This window comes from Labrus mixtus, chromosome 24, assembly GCF_963584025.1.
Source record: "Labrus mixtus chromosome 24, fLabMix1.1, whole genome shotgun sequence".
NCBI classification, from domain to species: Eukaryota; Metazoa; Chordata; class Actinopteri; order Labriformes; family Labridae; genus Labrus; species Labrus mixtus.
The window spans coordinates 3,530,605-3,553,808 of record NC_083635.1 but is presented as its reverse complement, the minus strand read 5'-3'; the positions used below and the strand labels follow the sequence as shown (position 1 = coordinate 3,553,808).

At 40.0% G+C, this 23,204-nt stretch overlaps 1 protein-coding gene across 6 annotated transcripts; it reads right to left on the bottom strand.

Annotated features, from left to right (window-relative positions):
- Nucleotides 1–119: 119 nt before the first annotated feature.
- LOC132959543 (poly(rC)-binding protein 3-like) lies at nt 120–20,761 on the bottom strand. Of its 6 annotated transcripts, none has more exons than XM_061032641.1 (13): nt 20,607–20,761; nt 10,436–10,604; nt 10,242–10,265; nt 10,106–10,138; nt 9,897–10,013; nt 8,966–9,097; nt 8,482–8,610; nt 7,340–7,483; nt 4,914–4,955; nt 3,796–3,874; nt 3,258–3,316; nt 1,042–1,211; nt 120–579 (listed from the first exon to the last, which is right to left on the bottom strand). In XM_061032641.1, the coding sequence occupies exons 2-13, from the start codon at nt 10,508–10,510 to the stop codon at nt 525–527; spliced, it is 1,059 nt and encodes a 352-aa protein (XP_060888624.1). In that variant the 5' UTR covers nt 10,511–10,604; nt 20,607–20,761; the 3' UTR covers nt 120–524. The 6 variants fall into 6 exon arrangements, with proteins under 6 accessions (XP_060888624.1, XP_060888626.1, XP_060888629.1 ...); XM_061032643.1 differs by lacking the exon at nt 20,607–20,761 and adding an exon at nt 18,923–19,174 and having other exon boundaries at nt 3,258–3,313; XM_061032646.1 differs by lacking the exon at nt 20,607–20,761 and adding an exon at nt 18,923–19,174 and having other exon boundaries at nt 3,258–3,313; nt 3,796–3,871.
- Nucleotides 20,762–23,204: the final 2,443 nt, after the last annotated feature.

The window sequence follows — 23,204 nt, the reverse complement described above, 5'->3', positions numbered from 1 at the left end:
GTTTTTCCTTTTTAAAATATATTATCAAAATTTGATAATTTGGCTACATCCCACCACACACTCTGCCGATAGCATCACTGAGCAGCTGTTATACGCAAATAACTACGTTCTACAAAATGTTCAATCTTTCACAAGTACTTTAGTATACTTTTAAATGATGTTCTATGACGCAGCACTGATAGAGAGAGAGAGAGAGATAGAGAGAGAGAAAAAGAAGAAGAAAGATTAACACAAGTTTTTCCTAATAAACATTCAACATGCTTTAACAGTTCTCTAAAAAACCTAATCAACAGAGAAAGTTTATTTTTTGTTATTCTTTTTTTTTCTTCAAATTAATCAATTTGGCTCTCTGAAATCAAAACGAGCGCCCAACCCTCCCTGCCGCTTAGAGAGCTTTGAAACCAGGGCGGGAAGGCCGTCAGTATTTTTCGGAGAGCCAGAGCCAGAGTCCGAAGGGCTTCATCAGGGTTGTCTGCGGTAGTCAGTCATTGGAAAGGGCCAAACGGAGGAGCCAGTCAGGGATCTCAGGATGTGGTCATGGAAGATGGGTCGTTCCACATGGCCGCCACGTCTCTGAACCTGCAGCAGGAGCGTTGGAAGAGAAGGAACAGTTTCTTAATGGCATCAAAGAAGACTGCTCCAACTCTGGGACAAGCATACAGTGGTTACATACTATCCCTAGAGCTGTTCCAAGACTGATACCAGTGTCAGAAAAGTTGATGCTGAATATCAGATAAAAAGAAATTTGGTAGTAATTGGACTCCAATAGCCTAGCCAAGGAAAAGTTGAACACACATTTAATCTTGTTTCAACAAGACAGCAAGATATGTTATTGTATAATATAATTTTGGATGTATTACTTTGTATCATTTGTCACATATGGTATTGTATGATATTGTGTCATATTATATCGTATCCTGTCATATCATATTGAATTGTATCATATAGCATCATATCGTATCGAAGGTAAACACCTGTGACATGGCTTTCACAGCACAATGAAATAAACGACTTTCAGCTAGCCAACTATTGAGTTCTGACCTTGCATTGATGAGGTACTGGGCCAGGCTGATGTTGGCGGGGGTCCCTGTGATGGTGATCTGGCGCTCCGATGACCCTTCCATGGCGTTAGCAATTTTGATCTGCGCCCCAGACATCTGACGGATCTCGTTGATTTTGGTTCCCTGGCGTCCGATTATGCAGCCTATTAGCTGGGAAGAAAATAGAACGGCCATGAAAGAGACATAGATAGAGACATTTTTTTTATCTGACGGCGTATTTGACGGGACATGTGAGCGTGGCCTTGTCATCGTCAGCCTTTCAGCTCTAACTTCATTGCTTAGCCAACAAGTCTTTTCCATTAAGGACAACCACTTTACAAACTCAACTGCCTCTGGCTGTACTAAATCTCTGCGCTGGAAAGAGAGATCCGAAAAGCAGAACTGCTGTCAGATTGTATCGCTGGAAACTTCAACAGGAAGCCACTTTAAAAGATAACAAAGCAGAGATTTTGGCACTGTAGTCAAACAACATTTTGGAGTTTGTGCTTTGATAGCAGTTACTCTCTGACCTGTGCTGCTATTTGGGGAAATTAATTAATATTCAACCAATCATATTTAGAATTCTCGACTCTTATCTGTCTTTAAAATGGCTTAAAAACCCACAAATGTCTAAAGAGCCTCACTCTGCATTAGGCTTTATTGATTTTCTGATGAATTTGCTGTCATAATGTTTTAATGTTTGTTTTAAAGGCACAGTATTCTTTCAGAAGTGATGACAAATTGGCCCAATTGGCACAAATTATCGTTGCTGCTGAGTAAGTGTTAAAGTCTGACACTCATTGTCGATATTGTCTTTAAATGCTCGTGGTAGAAAGGGAAATTGACACCCTGTCAGGTTTTCGATGACAAATCTTTGCTTTTTAACAGAAGTGTTGTTGCGGTTGCGTTCAGAAAGAAAACCTGCCAGGGAAAGTGAGACCGACCGCACTTGGCATTGTCAAAAGCAGACATTTTTGCACATTATGAAAAATCATCAAATGTAATGCCAGTGGCCAGAACTTTAGGAGTGATTTACAATAGTAACCTGACCTGAAGTCTTGCAGTATCAGAATAGGTTATTCATGCTCTTATTTCAGACTGTAACTCTCTGTATAGGTACCTCAATCATAAATCAATTACAAGCCTCCAGCTGTCCAAAATGCATCAGCATTAAAATGTACTGGCACAAAACATAAACCATATTAGTCTTCTTAGCACATCTGTACTTTCTACAGGTGGTTTAGAATTATTTTTAAGGTTCAGCTGAATAATTTGGATATATAAAATCCTTGAACTCTTTGTGAATCAAACATAGGCTTCAAGCACGTTCCCGTTGTTGTTCCAGAGTCTAGATTCATGACTGATTGGTACACTTAATTCCCTATAATGACACCTGTGATTTTAGTAATGTGAAGCGATAGAAGCGACATCACGATAAGCAAATACAAATGTACGCACTCTTTGGGCCTGATTCACAAAGAATGGATTGCGGCCACTTATAGTTCCAAAGATTGAAGAAGGCCGATGATATTCTGGAGCTAACAAGCCCACAAAGTTGTCCTGCTTTGTGCAGTCTGCTACTGTTTAGCGTCTGAATTTGGATAGAAACTATCTGCACCTTTACTCTGTGCAGAGCTGCACTCTCATGCTGACAGAGCATTTTGTCCACATAAAGATGATGAGTGTTTTTTGAGTGTATTGTGAGGCCAACCTCGAAAAATGTGACATGAGTTTTTGACATTTGCTTTCTCCCTGACTGGAGCAAGAACAAACAACAAAGAAAGAAAACACTTGCATGAACACTTGGATGAAGTGTTGAGCCACTGACAGTCCCAGACTGATTTAACCTCTGGTTATATTAATCATAGGATTGTCAAAGTAATAGTTACACACTTTATTTACAGATAATTCATCAATTATTAAGTATCACAGAGGGAGAATTGTTTTCCTGATCTGAAGGTTTCCCTGTGACATCCCTACCACCAACTCTCTGCAGACGCTTATGTTTTCACACTAGCTGTTTGTGGTTATTAGTGCTATTCTTTGGGATTTAGACATTTTAGTAAGGGACACATTTTTCCCAAATGGCGCAGTGAGACGCTGGGGTGCATATAACCCTTTGTGTGTGTCTTGTGAATTGGAATTAATTTGCACATTTGTGAATCAGACCCTCAGACTCATTTCTGTTGCAAAATGTAAAAGTTGAAATGTACTCACATCATTGGGAATGGTGAGTTCATGAGTACTGGCCTGGTTACTGGCATCCAGACCTGCTGCTGAGCACAGGAAGCAGACGGGAAGAGAGGAGGAGAGTGGGAGGGAAGGAAGAGGACATAAAATAGAGTTTGGCACATTGAGGGAGTGAACAGCATTGATAAACTGTAGTCCTGAAGTGTTTTTCGTTCCCCTGACTATTCACCGCTAGCATTTCTGTGTCCCTGGATAGCCTGACTCGGCCCTGAGAGGAGCCTACACATTTACTGGAAAAACTATACTGTACTCTCAAACTGGGGGAAACAATCTGAGGCATCATTAAAAAAGGGGAACAAAAGAAAACCTCAACATCAACAAGAGCAGACCACCAGCAGGCCATGTCATTTGAATCTGTGCACCACAGAGACCATTAGGAGGAGAACGACGAGAAGAAGAAAGAGACAGAGAAATAAAAGGAGGAAGAGAATGTGTTCGTCTCTACAGGTAAAAACGAGAGAAGGAGCTGCGGTAAAGAGGGTTCGTAGTGTAGGTGGGTACGTACCGGGGAAGGCAGGGGTGGTCTGTCCAAGGGGGGTAAAGGGGGTTTGCTGCATAGCCAACTGGTGGAGCTTGCTCAACTGCTGAGGGGGGGAGGAGGAGGACAGCAGAGCTATGAGGTCATCGTTAAAAAACACACACACACACACACACATAGAAAGTCCCACACACTCACACAGACACACACACAGACGCACACATGTGTGTCCGGAAGACGCTATGAGTGTAGAGAGAGGATCTGAGGAGAAGTAACAACACAGACAGGTGAAGGACAACGACAGAGAGACAGACAGAGAGAGAAGAGAAGAAGACGAAGCTCATAAAGGACTTGGCCTGAGTTTTTTGGGTGATATTAAACCGTATGCAGATGACTCTCTGATTTATATATGCAATCATTCGATTTAATAGCTCCACTGAAGTTTTTATTCTTCCTTTTCTTGATACAGGATCATACCTGCCTGTCCAGGGTGTGCTGGCTTTAGCCTCCTATGATAAGCCGAATGGATGGTGTTATCAGATGGGGGGTTTATTGCATGTTCCTAAGCCTATCATTTTTTATCTTTTAGTAATTTCCTTAGCCTGGCGTCTTGCCCTAAAACCACCAGATATCCAGTGGTTCTCATATGCCCGTTTTTGATGGCTGTGGAAAAGCAACTGAGCCAATCAGAGCTTTGTATGTGGGATCAAGAATATTACAAAAATGCACTGCATGATTGCACTCGATATATTTGTAGGGGTTTTTACAGACAACTATTGAAATGAGCTCATGCATAACTATAGTTTTCAGACCTCATCTCAGAACAGCATTGCAGTACAATGTTTTCTTCCTGCTTTTATCAAACATATTCTAGTTCTCAAGACCAACTTATTAAAGTATGTCTTGAGAACAATATTTGCTGCCAAATCTGTAACATTTTTCAGGCCAAGCCTCATGAGGTTTAATGCCAAACAAAAGGCAGGGAGGCAAGAGTCAGAAAAGTTAGAAGAAATAGGAAATACATATCAGAAAAAAAGCTGTATTAATATTATCAGTTAATATTAATATGGGTGGAAAGGGAGCAAAAGAGCCTGCGAGTCACAGAGAGAAAGACAGAGTGACTGCCTCGTGGTGTTAACACTCACATCTGGATGAGGGATGGCGTACTGTCCTTGAATGGTATAAGCCTGCAAACACGAGAGGGAGAGCTTATTGTTATCTTGTTACATCACCGAAACAATCACAAAAACACTCAATTTATTACAAAATACATCTAACAAGGTATAACTACAACACTATGAAATATAACTAGAACATTTATACAACTCAAACATTATTTTTTTTATAACTCGCTGTGATATTTGTTAGCAAGAAAGTCATGCACTATAGACTATCTGTCATGTTCTCTTACTATTCATCAATCAGATCCAGTTGAACTAAATCAATAAGGGACGTTTGAGACAAACGGGGAGGTGACAGGGAGGGCGTGAGGGAGAAACCAGAGGAGTGGCCCTGAGAGGAGTACTGTGCCTTGACCTTTTGGATGTGTAAGGTTTTAGAGTCCACAGAGGTCAGAACTGAGCTGAATTTAATTTGACAGCAACAAGAGTGATACTGTTACATGAAAAGTAACATACCAAGTGTCTATATGAGGTCTATTTAGAAGACATGTAATGAATTCGGAAATTAATAACTGAAAAAATAAAATATTGGCCCCAACATTTTGGGATTTTGCCACTTTACTTACAGCAACTGAGACAAAAAATTGAATTAAATTGATATATGTTTTGATCTTACGGGTCAACTTTCATGTTCATTGCTAAGCATATATAAAGCGTCACATTTTTTGAAAATTCTATATAATGCATATGGTAGTCATGATAGACAAACAATAGACCAGTTGATTAATCTAAATGAATCTATTTGAATGTAATATTAATTACCTCACCTATCGCTCTGCTCTGCTGATGTTATTCTCCTGACTTACAGTTTTATATAATATTATTTAATTTAGATTAATTTAAGACAGTTTAAGTCAGTATATTATCCCTAAAATGCATCTGAATTTATGTTAACTCTGTAACCGTTATGTTAGCCTAGCTAGCTTAGATACCAAAATAAAGGTAAGGTAAGCGATATTGTGATCTCCAAGGTTTAAAATACGTTAAATAAAAGGTAGAATTTTGTACTTTTGAGGGCTTATATATATTTAATTTGGATTTCTTTTGTTCCATTTCTCATTATTTATGTAAAATTATGTGGGTTTTGCACTTTACATTTAAAATTTGAGGCCAGTCGTGTAAAAAAAAAAAAAAAAAGTAGCTTTCATTGCCTCTTTTCAATAAATTAATAGAGATATTTCTGCTAGTTTCCAACCAAAACTTGATATTTTTTCTGATACTAACATTGAATTGTCCATTAATTTGTCCTAGTGTGTATCCTAGTTCTACTGTTATCACTGCTTTCTGGTCAAAGGTAAGTTGAACAGTCTAACAGCAGATCAAATACATTTTGCTCTTTCCATTTAAAATTCGAGGCAAGCCTCATCAAACAGTTGCTTTCACTTCCTCTCTTCCTTCAATTTCAAGGTCATTTTTTGCCAATTTCTCCAAAATCTTTACTTCTTTTGTTTAATTCAAGAGATCTTTAAGTCCAACTTGGAGGCAGACACATCTGGCTGTAGATGTCCTCCCTGGTTGTGGGCCAGCCTGAGAAATGTTTGCTGTTAAAGTTTGTTACGTTGTGTCTTTTAATATTTAATACTGATGTATCTTTATCGTATGTTTGTACGTGGGGCTGCTCGTTGTTTACCTTGTCCTAATTGCAATGAGGCAGTGATGTTGTGGTCTCAAAGGTTATGAATGATCTGTTTTTTAATGAAACTTAAATCATTTTCAATATTTTTTCCATGTTTTCTTTTAGGATTTCCGGCAAGTCCTGTCAAATTTTTCTTTCACTGACTGTCTTCGATCAATTTCAGGGTAAGATTCCTTATTTATTTACGATTAAACATGATGGTTCTTTGGTTAACAATTTTCATAAATTCTTTAAACATCTATAATTTATCCCAGAACTAGTTGTCAACATTGTTTATAGTTTGATACTTGTCCATACCACGTGTTTTAAATGATACAATCTCGATTATTTTGATAATTCAGAGTATCAGAGTACCAATACTTTAAAAATAAATCTGTTTCATAAGGCAAGTTTTAGTACCGAAATATCTCACACAATGTTTTAGACACTTTAACAATGAGCAGGACTTAGGCTGCATTTTTTGTTAAATACAAATAATAAATTGCCTGCCGATGGGTTAATAGGACTTCTATTGTTGTTATTGGGCATTGAAATGGCTACTGATATTGTTAGATTTTTAGTAGAATCATGTTAAAGTTTTATATTCTTGTATCGTGACAGCCCTATCCCAGTTCTGGTTGGAGTGGCTGAAGGTGATGGATGATAGTGAGGGCAAAGTAAACAACAGTGATGGTGTCATGCTAGTCCAGAGGGTGGAGGTCGGGGAAGAGTGAGGAAGGGAGGAAAAGTGAATAAAACCTGGTGTGACACTAACAGGCAGTGGCTGGTGCTGCAGTAAGAGGCTGAGGTTGGCTGTGGACGCCCCCAGTGGGTCTGCTCTTACCTGGCCACCTGAAAAAATGACAGGGGTGGAGGCAGGCTTGGGGCGGTAGGGGATGGTGGCACCTTTCGGTGGGGACTGAGGAGAGCAAAAGGAAGAGAGAGTGGGGGGAAAAAAAGAAGAAGAAGGTGTGGAGAGAGTGTTAGAGCGAGAAAATAGAGAGAGAAAGGGAGAATAAGAAGTTGCATAAAGTGAGACCAAAGAGGGACGGTGCCTGAGGGAAGACAACCTGTGACACTCACACAAAAAGTGCTCTTCACTGTGTGTTCATGCTGACGGAAAAAGTCCAAATCGTGGTTCAGTGCACAACTAAACTTGGATTTACCTGGAACATCACTTTCAACTGGATAATGATGACTCTACAATGTGAATTCTTATAATATATCTGGTGAACTCTTTAATCTGGAGACTTACAGTCATGTCACAAATGTCCTAGTGTCCATGGCTGGTGCCATCATGAAGGCCCAATGGAGAACTGGTTGTGCAGATAGTTTCAAATTAATAATGCATGAAAGAGAGAGAAAACTACAGAGTGTGTATCCCTTTGTTCCAAAGCATTACGACTTGTATGAAGAACAGAATCAGCTTAGGGTGATTGTAAGCTACACCACCACTGTAACTAATTTTTAGCAGAAGAAAAGTGAATCCAAGACTTTAAAAATGGAGAAAAAAAAATTACATTTTAATCTTTTAAATATGAAACTTCTTTGTATATTTACATATGTTGGCAGATTACAACACAAACACAGTTTTAAAGAAGGGAAATGTTTTCATTTAGGGGCCATTGATACAAATCAAAGTTATAATCCTTCAGATTTTCACAATGTCAAGTGGTGAGGTCTGTGATTTGTAGTGTTTACAGAGGTTAATAATCATTGGGTAATTTTTAAGAATCTGACTTTGTCGCCTCCTGCTGACCATAAATGAGAATGCAGCATTTCCGCATTCGCTTCAAATAGCCAATGTCTACTTCTTATTAACAGTCTAAGATGTCGGCAAATTCACCCTGACTGAAATCTTAAGGATCATAATTGTAAAAACTTTTTGGTCTGTTCCTTTGATTTATTCTACTATACCTCCAGCATCACCACACAGATCTGTTTGACACACTGGATGATGGCTTCAGGGGCCCCTGAGATGGTCACCGCCCGCTCGGTGGAGTTGGGGAGCATGTCGCCTGCAACCTGCACCTGAGCTCCTGTGGACTAAAGGTAAGAGGAAGATTCAGAACATCTGGATTCATTTGATGAATTATGATTAAAAACGTACAAAATAAACTTCAAAGTGATATGTTCTGGGATTAAGTAGGATTTAAAAGCTTAAATTGAAGCTATAGTATATAAACCATAATATGGGATTTAAAGAGCTAATGCTCATCTGGATTTATAAACAAGGACGATAAAAGCAACATAAATTAGATAAACATTATTCATTCTTTAGTTTTTACGTAAAGCAAATCCCTCAGAAAACCCATGCTTGTCTTTTGGAAATCCTTACCCACATGATATTTATAAAGATCTTTGATCTAACAGGAGAAGGATTTCTGCTTCTTGTACCCACCTCTCTCATTTCTTTGATTTTGGAGCCTCCTTTCCCGATAAGCGAGCCGCACTGGCTGGCTGGGACGACGAGCCTCAGGGTTACAGGGGGTTTACTGGTGGCTGGACTGTTGCTCATAGAGTTGATTATATCCTGAGTTTGGCAGATCAAATAGAGCAGTTACTGTGTGTCCTTTAGTGGCCGTGTGGAATTCTTTCTTATGAAAGAGGCGTTTTTTCTTCTCATCACAGTAAAGACGTGGAAAAATAGCCTTTTCAGTGGTGATCTTGACTCTGAAGGAGTGCTGACCGTAACTGGAAATTTAAACTACAACAATGAAACATTTGGTCTCTTAATTTGGGTAATTAAATCAATATCTTTTCCCTCATTTCATTTTTTGCAAGAGTTTCCGTGATTACTTTGTGTATTAAATCAGAAACACAAATCTGTTATCTAACTTTCTTCAGTGTTTCAAAGTAAATGTTCTGTATTTGACTCTACTATGTTTTTATTTCAGAGCTCTAGTCTTGAGTTAGTGTTTCAGAGACACCGTGTCTCGGTCCGCTGGGCAGCGTGCTGATCCGGCACCCAAATCAAAACACAGAACTGGCCCAGTTTCAAAGGGTGCTGCAAGGTTAGATCAGCATATTTCTGTCCTACATACCGTGGGCCAAGCCTGCTTTGTATTCTGTTTGCAGACGAGTCGGTACAAACAGTCAAGCAGAGACGAGACATGTAACAAAGCACATTTACTGCTGGGCCTTTGGAGCACTTTGATTTAACTGTAATGCCATCTTTAAACTTTTGCTCTGTCACATTTATTAAAAGTTCCTGAGTAAGAGGTTTTTGTACAAACTTAGCTGGTTGCCCAAAAATAGTTCCAATGCAAGACTTTCCTTTTATTCCCCTGCAAAAAAAACGTCTTTTACTTGTTCAGAAATGAATGTGTTACCTCCTCAAACTTGTAGGCGATCATGGCAAATGCCTTGAAAATTGCGTCTGTCGGCCCGGTGATGGTGACTATCCGCTCAGGGCAATTCCCCTCTGAGATGTTGATACGGGCACCGCTCTGAAGGACGAAAAAAATACAGATTTTAAGACCAAAACACAAATGAGAAGTGTTCAAAATAATCAAGTATTTTCTGAAAAAGTTAAGCTTACATCTTCACGCATTTTCTTCACCGTCTCTCCTTTCTGGAAGTAAAGAAAAGGAACATTATTGACGTGTTTTGTGTGTTTCCCACAGGGTTTGTAATGCTATTTGTAGTCAAGTTGTTTGTGTGTTTGTGAAAAATACCTTTCCTATTATGCTTCCGACCTCCTGCAAAGACAGAAAAACACAATATTTAGTTTATTTTGTGCCATGGGGGCCTTTAAAACAACATTCACTCTTTGGATAAAGTAATTATAAAACACAATCGCTCCATAACAAAGTTACACCACCTGAAACTGAATTTATTACCGAGAAGTAAGTTTGCTGTGTTTTCCTACCTTGCCGTGCATCAGCAGGCGAATGGTGAGGGTCACATTCAGTCCACCTTCTGATTGGACCTTGATGGGCTCCATGTCGGGATTGGATGTGAAGGAAGGGGCGTGGTCACGTGAGAGAGGAGAGCAAGGGCCAACGCGAGTGTGATGGTGGAGTCGGCCAACCGGTCACCTGAAAGACAAAACACGGAGACACAAACTGAGATTAGAGATGGACAGAAATAAAAGCAAGGACTTAAAAAAACAGGATGATAACCATGCAAATTCACGCTCTTTAAGCTCATTTGTGGTTGTGTTGCATGATGCAAAGTTTTTGTCAAGCCTGGAGAAACTGGGTGCAAAATGCAATCGTCATTCTTGTTTGATTTAACTTCTGTAAAACATTCAAATCTGATAACAGCGCCATAAAACGTAGGTGACTTTATTTAACTACTCTCTGACTGTCGATAGCTCTCTGCCTCAACCTCTAAGGTTTCCTCTGGAGCTGTAAAGAAATAAATATTCTCATGCATACTCAGTAATTCCTTGAACAGCAGCCCTCTGTAGGTTTTTTGTTTCGTGCAAATGCTCCTAAATAAAATTAATTAGTGAGGAACTATTTCCAGCGGTGGAAGAAGTTCCAATTGGAGTCTGTGCAGCAGGATGGTGCATGAATGTAGATCATGACACCCAATGCAACGCTGAAGTGATGATCATGGCTTTTATCGTTTTATGGACTCAATCTCGGCTCTGTGTGATGTGATCATTTGTGCAGAATTCTACATTGCTGTAACGCTGATTGGTTTAGACTTTGACTTCAGTCCTTTATCGAAAAACACCAAAAGTCCTTTCAGACATATCTTAGTGTCTCTCTGTGTAGTATCAACCTTTTATTTAAGGTTTTCTTAAGCTTGTATTGTCAGTGGAATACTCAGAATACTAAACTTGCTGTCTGTCTCTTATTAAGTCACAAAGAGGGATCAAATGGGGCCCTGTGTCTGGTTATTGCTGCAGCGGTAGTAAAAAAAACCAACAGAAGATAAGAACTTTTTAGGATTTTAAATTGCTTCATGAGTCTTACTCTTAAGCGAGCGTTTGTTCACTGTCTTGTTATAAATGTAGGTCAGCATGCGTCTCCCCCGTAACGATATGAGCCATCGAACGTGAGCAACCATATTTATTTTTGTCAAGCCCAGTTCAGCCTGAACCCCTCTTCATTCTTCCTGACAAGTGATGTAATGAGTCAAGCAAAGTTGCAGTGTCAAAAGTGGTCACAAGAGGGCGCTACGGTCTTGAGAGTGGATGTGAGGACTTCATGAACTGCAGTCAGGGATTTAAAGTGGTCCAAATTAAACACGTAAAGGGAACTTTGAATACAAATCTGAAACATCTGGCAGATTTGGGGGTTCATAGGGAGGTAAAATGGATTGTAAAGACTTATAAATATTTCTACTCTTCTTCTCTTCCTAGTATACAAAGGTGTAGAAAGTCAGAAAAACAATATGATCAATTCTTTTGCTTCATTTTTTTTGCAATTATTTGCACAAAAAGCCCTCGTTTTTAATGCTACTGTTACAGTTTGCTACATTTTCTGGTCTAAAATAATCCTAAAATAACCACCTACAGACCAACATATGAGTCAAGTCATATTTTGTCCTTCTTCTGGTCTACGTCGCTCCCCCCTTCAAGTCAAGAAACCCTTCTGACGCCACTGACCTTGACTGAAGAGACAGATAAAGTCACCGTCTGCCAATCAAACTCATTGTTGCTATGTGAAAAAGCATTTCCCCCCCCCCCCTCCCTCCCCTCTCCGTGTCGTCTGATTGCTAATTAGCTGCTGGATTTAACATTTTTGTTCTCAGCAGTTGTATTCGAAATGAAATGATTGGAGTGACACTTGAAGGTGCTTTGATTCAGGAGGAACTGTCTCTTGAACTGCTCGACCTCTCCCTCCCTCTGTTCGGCGTCCTTTATCACGGATAGAAAGAGCCTGATTGAACAGCTTTTATTCTCCTGAACGCGTGAAACATCCTGCACATCTCTCACTGCCTCTCTTATGAAATGATACATGATCATATTGAATTGATAAAATAACTTCTGTGACATTACAAGACTGAAAAAAACATGCATTCAAAGTGCTGGAAATTTGTAAATTCTTAAAGTATAAGCAAAAAAAAAAAAAAACAAGCTCAAAGAAAGTGAAAGATATTCTCTCAATTTTAACAAAAACATTTTCTTCTGAACTCTCTTTCTGACACTTTGCATATTTTACTTTTATTTTATTTTTAGCATGTCTTACATTTTAATCATTGCAGTCTTTTTATTTGATGTTTTATGGCGTTTTGTAGATTTGGACTGCTGCTGATGCTGCTGTGAGTCTTATAAAGGATGTAGGGAAAGCATGAAGCTATTTTCATCTGAGCATTACTAAACTTTAATTTAAATACTAATGACTGTCTACTGAAACAATCAATCTGCATGTTATGTACAATATCCATTTATTCTATTATATTATTTAAAAAAAATCATAAAAACTGCAGTGTGACGTCTTCTGTTTGTTTTGTACAGCCAGCTGTCTTAAAGATAAAGAGCCAGCTGTCCAAAACAGAGAGACCTTCCTTTTCCTCTCATAAAAAAAACAAAACAAACGAGCAGCTAATGTTGATGTGGGAGAAGATGTGACCACCAAACACTTTGTGGAGATTTTTCACTCCTTGTTAGCTTCCTCTAAAGCTATTTCTAACCTCACTGTTTGGCCTCCTGAACAAACATGTGCACGCTGAGACATTCAGTGACTCATGTCTATTGATTAAAGAAAGGTAGTCATTAGAGAAAAAAGTGAACAAAGATAAGTTTGAAACTGTCTTATTATGAGTTCTAAATACTTTAGAAGCTGTGAAAGTGAAGCGATGATTGTTTAAATCTTCAAGTGTTTGTTTGTGTTGCACAAACACTGATCAGCTTTCACTAAGTCTGACTTTTGCTAAAGTATTGAAAAAAGCACAAAGACAAGGCGCCAAACACACAAAAGAATAAATGCTCAATTCTTATAACAAAGCTGCAGGTTAGTGTCCTATCAGTTTAAGGACACCTCTTTTTGCTGTGGTGTAAGAAGTTCATTTGATCTAAGTAATAAGAATTCCAGAATAGCTTCACAGAAATGTTTAAAAGAACATTTCCCGCCCGCTCCATCATCTCCTTTTAATCTACGCCGCCTGCAGAGCTGCGAGCCGACGGCCGTGTTGGTCGCGGGCCAGAGGGAGGTTCGAGAGATGAGGACAGGGATTCTGTTGCCAGCTGTCTCTCCAATCTCCCAGAGGAGGCCAGATTACATAAAAAGCCTTAATCCGGGTTTAAGACCCAAGCCAGCGGTGCAGGTCCTCTCCAGGGGCAGAGAGGAGAGGGGGGGCGGGGAAAAACTCCCAAGATTGATGATGGGATTCAAACTAACATAGATTGTTGATGGTGTGTTTTTTTCTGCCATTTCACGGCAACAAATAGATTTTTTTTTTTAGGGAAAATGAGCGCGTTAGCCAGGATTTCTTGTTTAAAGTTTGTTTTTCACCAGATTACATTTTGAACTTGAATTTGGAAATTTTTCCGACCAGAATCTCTTTCGCAATTAAATCACTAAAACTGTAGATTTTGTTCGATAAAAAGGAGCGTGCAGGATCCTCGGACTTGAACGAGGTCAGCGTTAAGAGCGGCGTTTTGAATAGTCGTTCTCCCAGACCGTATTTGGCTCATACATCCTGTAGCATAATAGAATTAGGTCAAGGCCCGGTGAATCATTCGCCCCCAATGGGCTCAAACCTCCCACTTTTCATTTTAAAGTCTGAGTTTCTTTCCCCGTTCAACAGACCACCAAACATCCTCTAAAAGCTCGTTCACTTCAAGATAAAAAATCTCTGTTACCTGACCAGTTTGTGGGATCATTTAAACAGAGCACACATTTAGCACTTTGTCTTGTTAATCAGTGAGGAAATTGGAGAAGGGGCGAAATGAAAAACACACAGAGGGATGGCAGGGAATATTTCATGACATCTGACGGGGAAAGTGGGTCATGCTCGGTGTTGCAGCGCTGCTAGCCTCCTCCTCTATGGCGGCTATTGAATTAATCACGCTTTACGCTCGGCTGGACAACGCACTGCACAAAATGGCTCCCCCATCCCGCCCGCTCCCCCCCCCCCCACCCCCCCGCCCGCCTCCCATCTCTCCCTGCGTCTGCTCTGCACTCGCCACAGAAAAGACTTGTGCACTTGCTCTTGAAGAAACTTGCATCTATGGTCCCTTTTCATGTTTGTTCTTCTTTTATGTCCAATGAACAATGAGGAGATGCTGCCCTTATGCAGAGTCACTGGGGTGTACATGATGCAAAAACACTCACAAATAGATAAAGAGCAAAGTTTGAGGGTTATATGGCATGTGAGAGAGCTTTGACTAAGTGTAGGCTAAAAAATGATGTAACTATTTAATGAAGTGTTTATGTGTAATTATAAGATATTGAGGATCACATTGGCCTTTTTGACTGTCTAAATTTTGAGGGGAAGAAGTGAGGGGTTGCTGCAGACATGGAAGCATCTCATTACAGACTCTTCCTGAACTCCAGGTCGAGGGCCGCTGGAAAGCTAAGTGACCATCAACTCACTGTGGCCCCTTTTGACTTGATCCATGTCACTCTGTCGTGTGTCGGGAAGTGCTCCAGAGCGTGCAACATACAGGACGCAGAAAAGTTCAAGACCAAGTTCTCTTTGTTTCACTTAGCTTTATTTTTTAATTGGTTGTGTTTCTTATTAGTCAGAAGACAGATTTCTGCATTATGGATCTTTTTTTAGATTTTAGATGCAACCTGAAGGATTTCATGTGTATGAAACAAATTCATCACGTCCCATATGGTACGATAGACGGTACATTGATTCAGAAGCTGTTGCTTTTTGCATTTCAAGAGGTAGATGGTGAACAATGAAATCCTCCATCATCTAAGTCCAACCTCTAGGTATGTATCTACTTAATACATTTACTTGAGAGCATTTTCAGAACTGTTAGTGCTCAAGCTAACCAAAATGATTTTATATTTTGTGCTAAAACTACAAATACAAGATCATTTAAACGCTGTTTTGTCTCCGAAACATCAGTGTGAGTTGAGTTGGTTATAAGATCAATTGTTTCCAGTGAAACCCAACCTAATAAGAACTACCGGTCTTAGATAATAAAATGTCTATGTGGCCTTATACTTGATTTTCCAACACAAGTCGACTCAGGTGCTTTCCAGCATTTAAACCTGTTTAAAATCAGATGATGTTTCCTTACAATCAGCTCAGAGAGAGACGCAGTTACACTGTCAATAACACATCTGACAAACGGAGGAAAATGGACGGAGAGAGAGAAACATCTGAAATCCTGTAAAGAAAATCATTAAATGGACGACCGGCAGTCTAATCTGGGCCAAAGCCTCTGTCATCTGTTCCATCCTAATCCACATATCTACTGATATGTCATTATGACGTATAGATGAAAAAAAACAACCTTCATGCCTGCAGACCAGAGGCAGAGCAGCAACACAGACGTTTCTCCATCAATCACAACGATGCTGAAAACAATCATTTGTCTGAGAGAGTTTCTTAATTAATGGATACAATTTATTCTTTACAGTGGAAACGTTTGGTGATTTAAAGCTACCTCTGTTTGTCAGATTTGGAGATGTGAAATAAAAATGTCATTTCTGTTTGAAATCTTTGATGGTAGATGTCAAAGTAAGAAACAGGGCTCTTTAACAGCCCAGTGCTCATGTGCGATGTTTAGAGTTTGGATGAAAGCCGGTGCAGTGATTCATTCTGTCCTCCTGCTAAGCAGACTCAAACATAACGATTCCAAATCGAGTGTATCTGCGGTATTTACATGCTGGGAAAAGAGGCGTCCAACTACTGTGATCTTTTTTACAACTCAACTTTTTAACGCACTGCCAATTTTCTTCACAATTTTATACTTTAACCACAAGTTACAATATATTTTTTTATGCAACCTGTATTTTTTACAGTTTGAGAAAGATTTCTGTGGATGACGATTTAGAGAGTTAAGGGGACATGCTTCGTTAAACGCAAAGCAAGGTAGACATCTTTAGGTAATGACTATGTACAGTACTCCTATAGAAAAACTTTACACGATGTGAAAAGATAAGGATAAAATGGTTAAGTTTCCTCTTATACAGTACATCCATGGTTCCCAACATTTTCTTTGTACCTGATGTAAAAAAAAAACTCAAACAAGCGACCAATGAATACCAGTCATTATATGTTTGTCCATTGTTACACTGCAAAACCACTCAGTACTGTTAAATATGGGATTAGTCAATATATCTTATCTTATCTATATATTAAAACAGATATATTTTGCTGTGTTTGCTTATTCTAGATACTCATGCTTGTTTTGGAGAGTGATTTGATTTGTTACCCTTGTTATTACATTTTATTTTAAGAGTAAAAGAACAGAATGTTTTAAGCCAAATTGAGCTGCAGATGTTTGCAGCTGCAGCGCAACTCATCCATGAAAGAATTGGTTTACTTATGATATCGGCAATATGTTCAGCCCATGACCAGGGAGATCTCCCCACGTTTATGTTTGTGCTCCAATTAAGGGCAAACAAAAGGGAAATTAGCGTGCATATAGGGCAGCAGAGGGGGGCGCACAGAGGCTGACCTAGTTGATCCATATGTTTTACACGAGATCTGTTTAAAACAATTACATTCCGCACGGAGGAACTTCTCACTTTCTGGACCGTTTGATCATATTCAGTTTAAAAAGGACAAAAAAAAAACCTCTCTGAGACAAAGTTTGGGAAACGAAAAGCAACAGGAAAGAGGACTCTGAGGAGCAAAGGGGTGATGAATAATTGGTGGCGATGGTCATTCTTGTCAGAAATGGTAACTCTGGGCAGATTGAGTTAAAGAAATCAAGGAGTTGCTCTGAGTCCTGAGGATTTGGCCCTCAGTTTACTGGTATATGAGCAGCTCTTGTCTCGTCTGGCGCAGGCTTTTGTTGTATGTGGTGCGGTGCAGCGGAGTGGAGGGGGGGGCGTCTACCCCATCGGCCTTCCTATACGCCACTATGACAGTGCTCTCGAGAGCTGTCAGCCCACATCAGCAGCCCGGCATCCTGATAACTCAGTCCAAATCACAATCAAAACTCTGGCCACTACATCCTCACCACAACCAGTCAAATCAGAGGATTCAACGATGAACAACTATCACCAAGTGGCTGAAAAACTCCCTCACAGAGTACTCCCTGTCAGCTGAAAATAATACAAATAAAAAAGGGAGTAGGGGTTCTAATGAGTTAACGCTGGTCGCATTAGCGTAGAGTGCTTTAGAATGCAGGCTCACCATGTTGTGCTATGAATGCAGCGCTAAGAGCCGAGCGTTAAGTCGGCCATTTTAGATTTGCCACAATTTGTAATGTGAGATCACCGCTTGTCACAAAGTCATGGCTTCCATACGCCGAGCTTTTGCGGAGCATCCATGCAGATGGAGTTGCAACTGCGTCCCCCTTTCTTTGGTTCACCCCTTTTTAGCTAATCGGTCTAGTCATTGGTGGTTGCTGTTTTTTTTTTTTTTGGCATTGTATTGGACTTTCACTGTTAATCTCACTGCTAAATTACAAGCTTTTTGAACAAAACAAAGGAGCCATTTATTGGCGTATTAAGTCGAATTCATTGCTTATCTTTTGAGGTAATGACGAATGACATTTGTGGTCTATGACTACCCAAGAATAAGGCCATTAGCAGCGCTACTATCAGCCTGACGATAATTGGAATAACGATCTTAGGGGCTAACTGATGTATCAATTCCACCGATCAAAACTTGATTAATTCTGCATTGGAAAAGATGTCATTCCAGTTTCATTGTTAGCAGCAGAGGCACAGCACTTCCTTTGGTTGTCCTACATTTGTTTGATCTCTTTTATTCGGATGGAATTACTCAACAAAAAAAATCACTCATGCTTGAACCTAATCCAAGACAATAAACTCAAACAATGACAATCAAGAGCACCCGAAAACAGAATCGACAGAGCATAAAATTGAGTATTCTCTTGGGAAAACCAAATATTTCGACACAGCATGCCGTCACCTTATTTGGGCGCGCAAGGGGTAACTTCCGAAATGTTAACTTGATCTACTTCAAATAACCACGTTAGATAACGAGTCAATAAGTCGTACTTTGTCACAGCTAATTATGAGGATAATGATTTTTCTCGACTGAGTTCAAGTTATCAAGTTAATTAATTATTGAACGACATTACCTAACTCGGCATTGGACTGTATTATGTGCAAGTTTTTAACAGTTTGATGCCTTGAAAGTCCAGATGTCATAATGACTCAAGTGGATGTTTTTGGTCTAAAATTTCAGAATATAATTATCAATTTGAATACCAGCATTCCTGGAAAAATGGTAAAGCAAACTTGGGCCTAGAATTGACCAAAAGATTCTTCATAAGAGCCATAAAAGGAAGGTTTACCTTTATGTAGTGCAGGATACCGTAGATGACGACCACTTTCAGCGTTGCAAGATTAAAAATCGCAAAGGGAAAATGATTTCTTTCCCCTCTTCCTTTTGCTCTGCCCAGTAGAAACTCTGCCAACCGATTGGTCCGTACCAAAGGGTCACATGAGCGACCACAGGAACACGTGACGGTTCTCGGAATTCTATGATGACACGAAGGCGACTGGCTTCCTCAGTGAGCACGGTTTTTGTTGCTGCGGTGCGATACTCTGTTTGCCATACTGTTTGGTGTCGAGTGTAAATAGGCCGTATGATGAGGCATAATCTGGGTGACCATCACACACCGCCCTGTCAGCTGCCCCCCCCTCCCTCAGCTGCAACAAAAAGGGGGGCATGCCTAGTGAGGCACGCGGGCATTGCGGGGGTATGTCTGGGGATGAGGTGGTCTGAATCAGAATTCTAGCCTCTGGGGTGCTCGTCTGTTCTGGGGGAGGGTTGGGCATCCTCAAAATCTCCCAATACATCGTCCTTGTCATTGTTGATGATGTTTGACCCAAAAGTAACCGAGCTACTTGTTAATTATTTCTTTTACTTGGATTTGAATTGAAGGAGAGTTGGGTAACTTTTTGGACTTGGAGTTCCTCCGAAAAAACAACCAAACAAATTTAGCAATGCACGAAAACCCAATGGTGCACCATCATGACATGCATATCCTCTAAAACCTCTCTGCTCTGCTCCTCTGCTTCTTAATCTCCTTCTAGTGTGTGTGTGATGTGTATTTGTGCGTCTATCAGTGAGTGTGTGTTTGCAGAATTATAGAGCTTTGGTGGCATCCCATCCAGATTTTCCAATCCAGCACAAATCCAGCCCTCATGTCAGATGGACAGTTGTGTGCCGGGCTTAATCTGACATTATTAGGGTTGGACGGCAGCGGCAGCAGAACGTTTAAGGGAGATGCTCGGGAAAAGCAAGCGGTGGGGTTGTAGACTGGATTAAGGCCAACAACGCAGACAATGAAGAACGTGTTCCACCTCATAGTTGATTGTTTTCATCAAGCACAGATGCCCCTAATGCAAAATCCAATCTTACTTTTATATCAAGCAAATTAAAGGCTATCAAATGAGGCTTCAAATATGCATGTGCCTTTGTATTAGTACCTATACAACAAAAATTGTTAACCATGCCTTTACCTACCCATCCGACTGTAAAATGGCCCATGGGATAAAATACAAATAGAGCATTAAATTTGCTCCACATTGAATCATAAAAGGAAGAGAGTGTGTGGTAAAATGGAGCAGCACGTCAGAGGAAATCTGCTTTATATTCAACAGCACTGTTGGCTCACCTTCAAAACCCAAATCAAGACGGGTGGCAGCACTGGGAAAAAAAACTAGTTTACATAACATCCTTGTATAATTGAGTTAAGTCTCTAATCCTTTTTACAGCTAAATGTACTTTCTCCTTTGAGAAATGGCAGTTAATCTGCCAAAAATTGTTTGATGGAGCAATGTTAATGGGGTTACAATAAGCCATGTAAATAAAAATAAAAGTTTATATACATTCTCCAACAATCTTTTACGCGCGTATTTGAGAGCAGATAATCTTTACATGAGGCTGAGAAGAAAGTTTGATGTCAATGGTCAAGCATTCCTACTCGAGCCTTTTTAACATCGACGCACTCCAAAGGTCAAACTGCTTACCGGTTAAGAAGTGGGGAGGCTCCTTACCAGGAGAGAGGAGGTGCAGTCTGGGAGTTTAGGACCAAGATGGCAGATGATGGGCACACTAAAGGGCTGGGGCTGCTCTCAGGGCCCTATAAGTTGACTAACCCCCCGCCCATGGCCTCCAGCAAGGTGATGAACCCTGGCTCATCCAGAGTGTATAGACCCCCCGCTTGTAACCACCCCATCCCTACCAGAGCTTGTCCTAATAGCCACCCATGTGTCCTATCAGGGTGCTATGGTCCTAATGAAGGCAGAAGGGCGTGAAGGAGAGAGTGAGGGAGATCACAGTGGCAGTCAATCCAACTGATTGTTGATGGACCATGCCGACAAAAAGGGGGCTTCGTTGACCCCATTTGTACCCGTGTAGTGAAAGTGCTGCACAATTCCTACTTTTTAAGGGATTTCTGTAACTCAATACTCATTTTTAGAGGTGTATGTCATAAAACAACGGGGTCAGAAACATGGAATACCTTTTTGAAAATCCAGATATATCAGAAAAATATTTGTTCTGAAGAGTAAAACTAGAGGGTAATGAAAAATGTTTGAGTAATTCTTGAGCCTAGAAATTGGAAGTGATGGTACCACAGTAGTGGCATGGAGTTTGAGAGTGAAGGTTCATAATGGCCTTGAGTTGAATCTGCCAGACTTTTCCTCTGCAACTGATGTTGATGTTGCATTAGTAACCATCAGTATATAACCACTGACTGTCTGAGAACTGGATGATACTCAACTACGTATATTTCTAATAAATTGCATGATTAATAGCACTTCCATTGACTGTAAAAGCCCCTGTTGTCTTAACCTTTAAAGAAATGTGTCTTGTGGTGCACTACCTCCATCTTAAACTAGGAAAAAAATGGGATCGGACCAAAAAGCGTAAATGTTTTACATGAAAGAGATTTGGATATTGTTTTACTATTGTGGGAATAAGCCAGACATGAAAGATATGTAACATACAAAAAAGGAAGCTGTACTTTAAGATAAATCTTGAAGTACAGCATCATGTAAGCCCTTTTTATCCATTTGATAATGTATAATAAAACTCCTTTTATACTGCTAGTTTGTCCCCAATAGCTATAACAGGAGCACTCTTGTGTCTTGGGAACAATAAACCTCCCACAAGTATTCACCATGCTCTAAAAAGCCTTCGTCCTTTAACTCTAAAGCTGCTCCACACAAAACAACTCCATGGTCCTAATGGAAAATATCGCCCCGACCCTCTCCACTGATGTGGTCAATGCAGCCAGTAATGGAACCACGTTGCCTCCTGGCAAAAACCAATGATGAATAGACTTGTGTTTGGGGAGGAACTTCCACTGTGTCTGACTCCTCTGGGCTCAAACACTGTGTTCCTGCTTTGTGCATGTACAAATAAACAAGATACTGTACCTTGCAGATGCAATAAGAAATGTACAATAACTTTATTTATAAGGACGTTGCAGCTAAGCTAACACATCAAACACAAGGGTTAACTTGTTATCTGTTGATACAGAGGGAGGTTATTTCCCATATTATTCCAACAAACTGTCCTCTGAAGGGGATAAAATAAATATTTACTTAATTTTTTTGTAGCGATAAAAATAATTTTGGACTGAAATTGAAGTTATTCAAGATGTGGAATATTTTGAAAGCTGAGTTGCACTTCTGTACCACCGCAAACTGACATTTTCATATATTTTGATGCCAAAGAAGACTTTTGCTAAATCTATTTTTGGGCCTATTCCCGCACCAAACGACGGATTCAGTTACCTTTGATGAAATGAGAAAAACAAATCACATAACGGGTACTAAAGAAATAGACATTTAAAGCAAAGTCTTGCCATCCATCTTGTTTTCCAAAAAGATCCTGAGCAATTGGAGATAATCCTTCTGCTTTATTTTCAGTTTACCAAATCCTTAGCCCTTTTTTTCAATCCTAATCTTTTCTCATCATCTAAATGTGTTGCCTTCATAGACAAATACTCGAACATCAGGCTATATATACCATCAAACTACATCAAAAACATTTAGTCATGTCAGATCTAGTCCAATGAAGAGAAGACCTTCCATGCCTTCCATGTCTTTCCAGGCCTATCAGTACCTCTCTGTCCGCTTTCTAGACTGGGATTTAATGTCAACATCAAAAACATAAATGTTATTTTATATTTAAGTATATGTCTATGGGGCATGCAACGTAACTGCTAGGCTATCTGGCGCCTTCGTTTGATCATTTCTTGAGTGCAAACATGAAGCTAAATCTTAAGCAGATGACATATTTTGCTTGTGTGTATTTTGTGCAGATGAAACTTTTGCATCCTGTTAGCGTTTGAGGTTTGTGTATTTTGTTGCTAAGAATTCGCACAGAGATGTTGAATCTTTCTCGGGGCGTCTGCCTCTCTACCTCAGGATTACCTGGATGGTAATACAGGAGAGAACCACAGCACTGAGTCACTACTTACACTGTGTGACTGAAATCTATTTGAATCAACACAATGCATCGACACGTGGGCTCTCCTGGAACAATCCCGATAGGATTTAGACTCGCGCCATGTGATGAGATCTGACATGTTAAGATGCCGCGCACATACAGCTGTG

What these genes read in the sequence shown, in the direction of transcription:
- LOC132959543 (XM_061032641.1), bottom strand. Translation starts at nt 10,510, where the DNA reads ATGGAGCCCATCAAGGTCCAATCAGAAGGTGGACTGAATGTGACCCTC. An exon ending in AACTCACCATTCCCAATGAT is followed by an intron (nt 1,212 to 3,257) that starts GTGAGTACATTT and finishes TTTTCTTCCCAG; the next exon opens with CTAATAGGCTGCATAATCGG. An exon ending in CAGTACCTCATCAATGCAAG is followed by an intron (nt 580 to 1,041) that starts GTCAGAACTCAA and finishes CTCCTGCTGCAG; the next exon opens with GTTCAGAGACGTGGCGGCCA.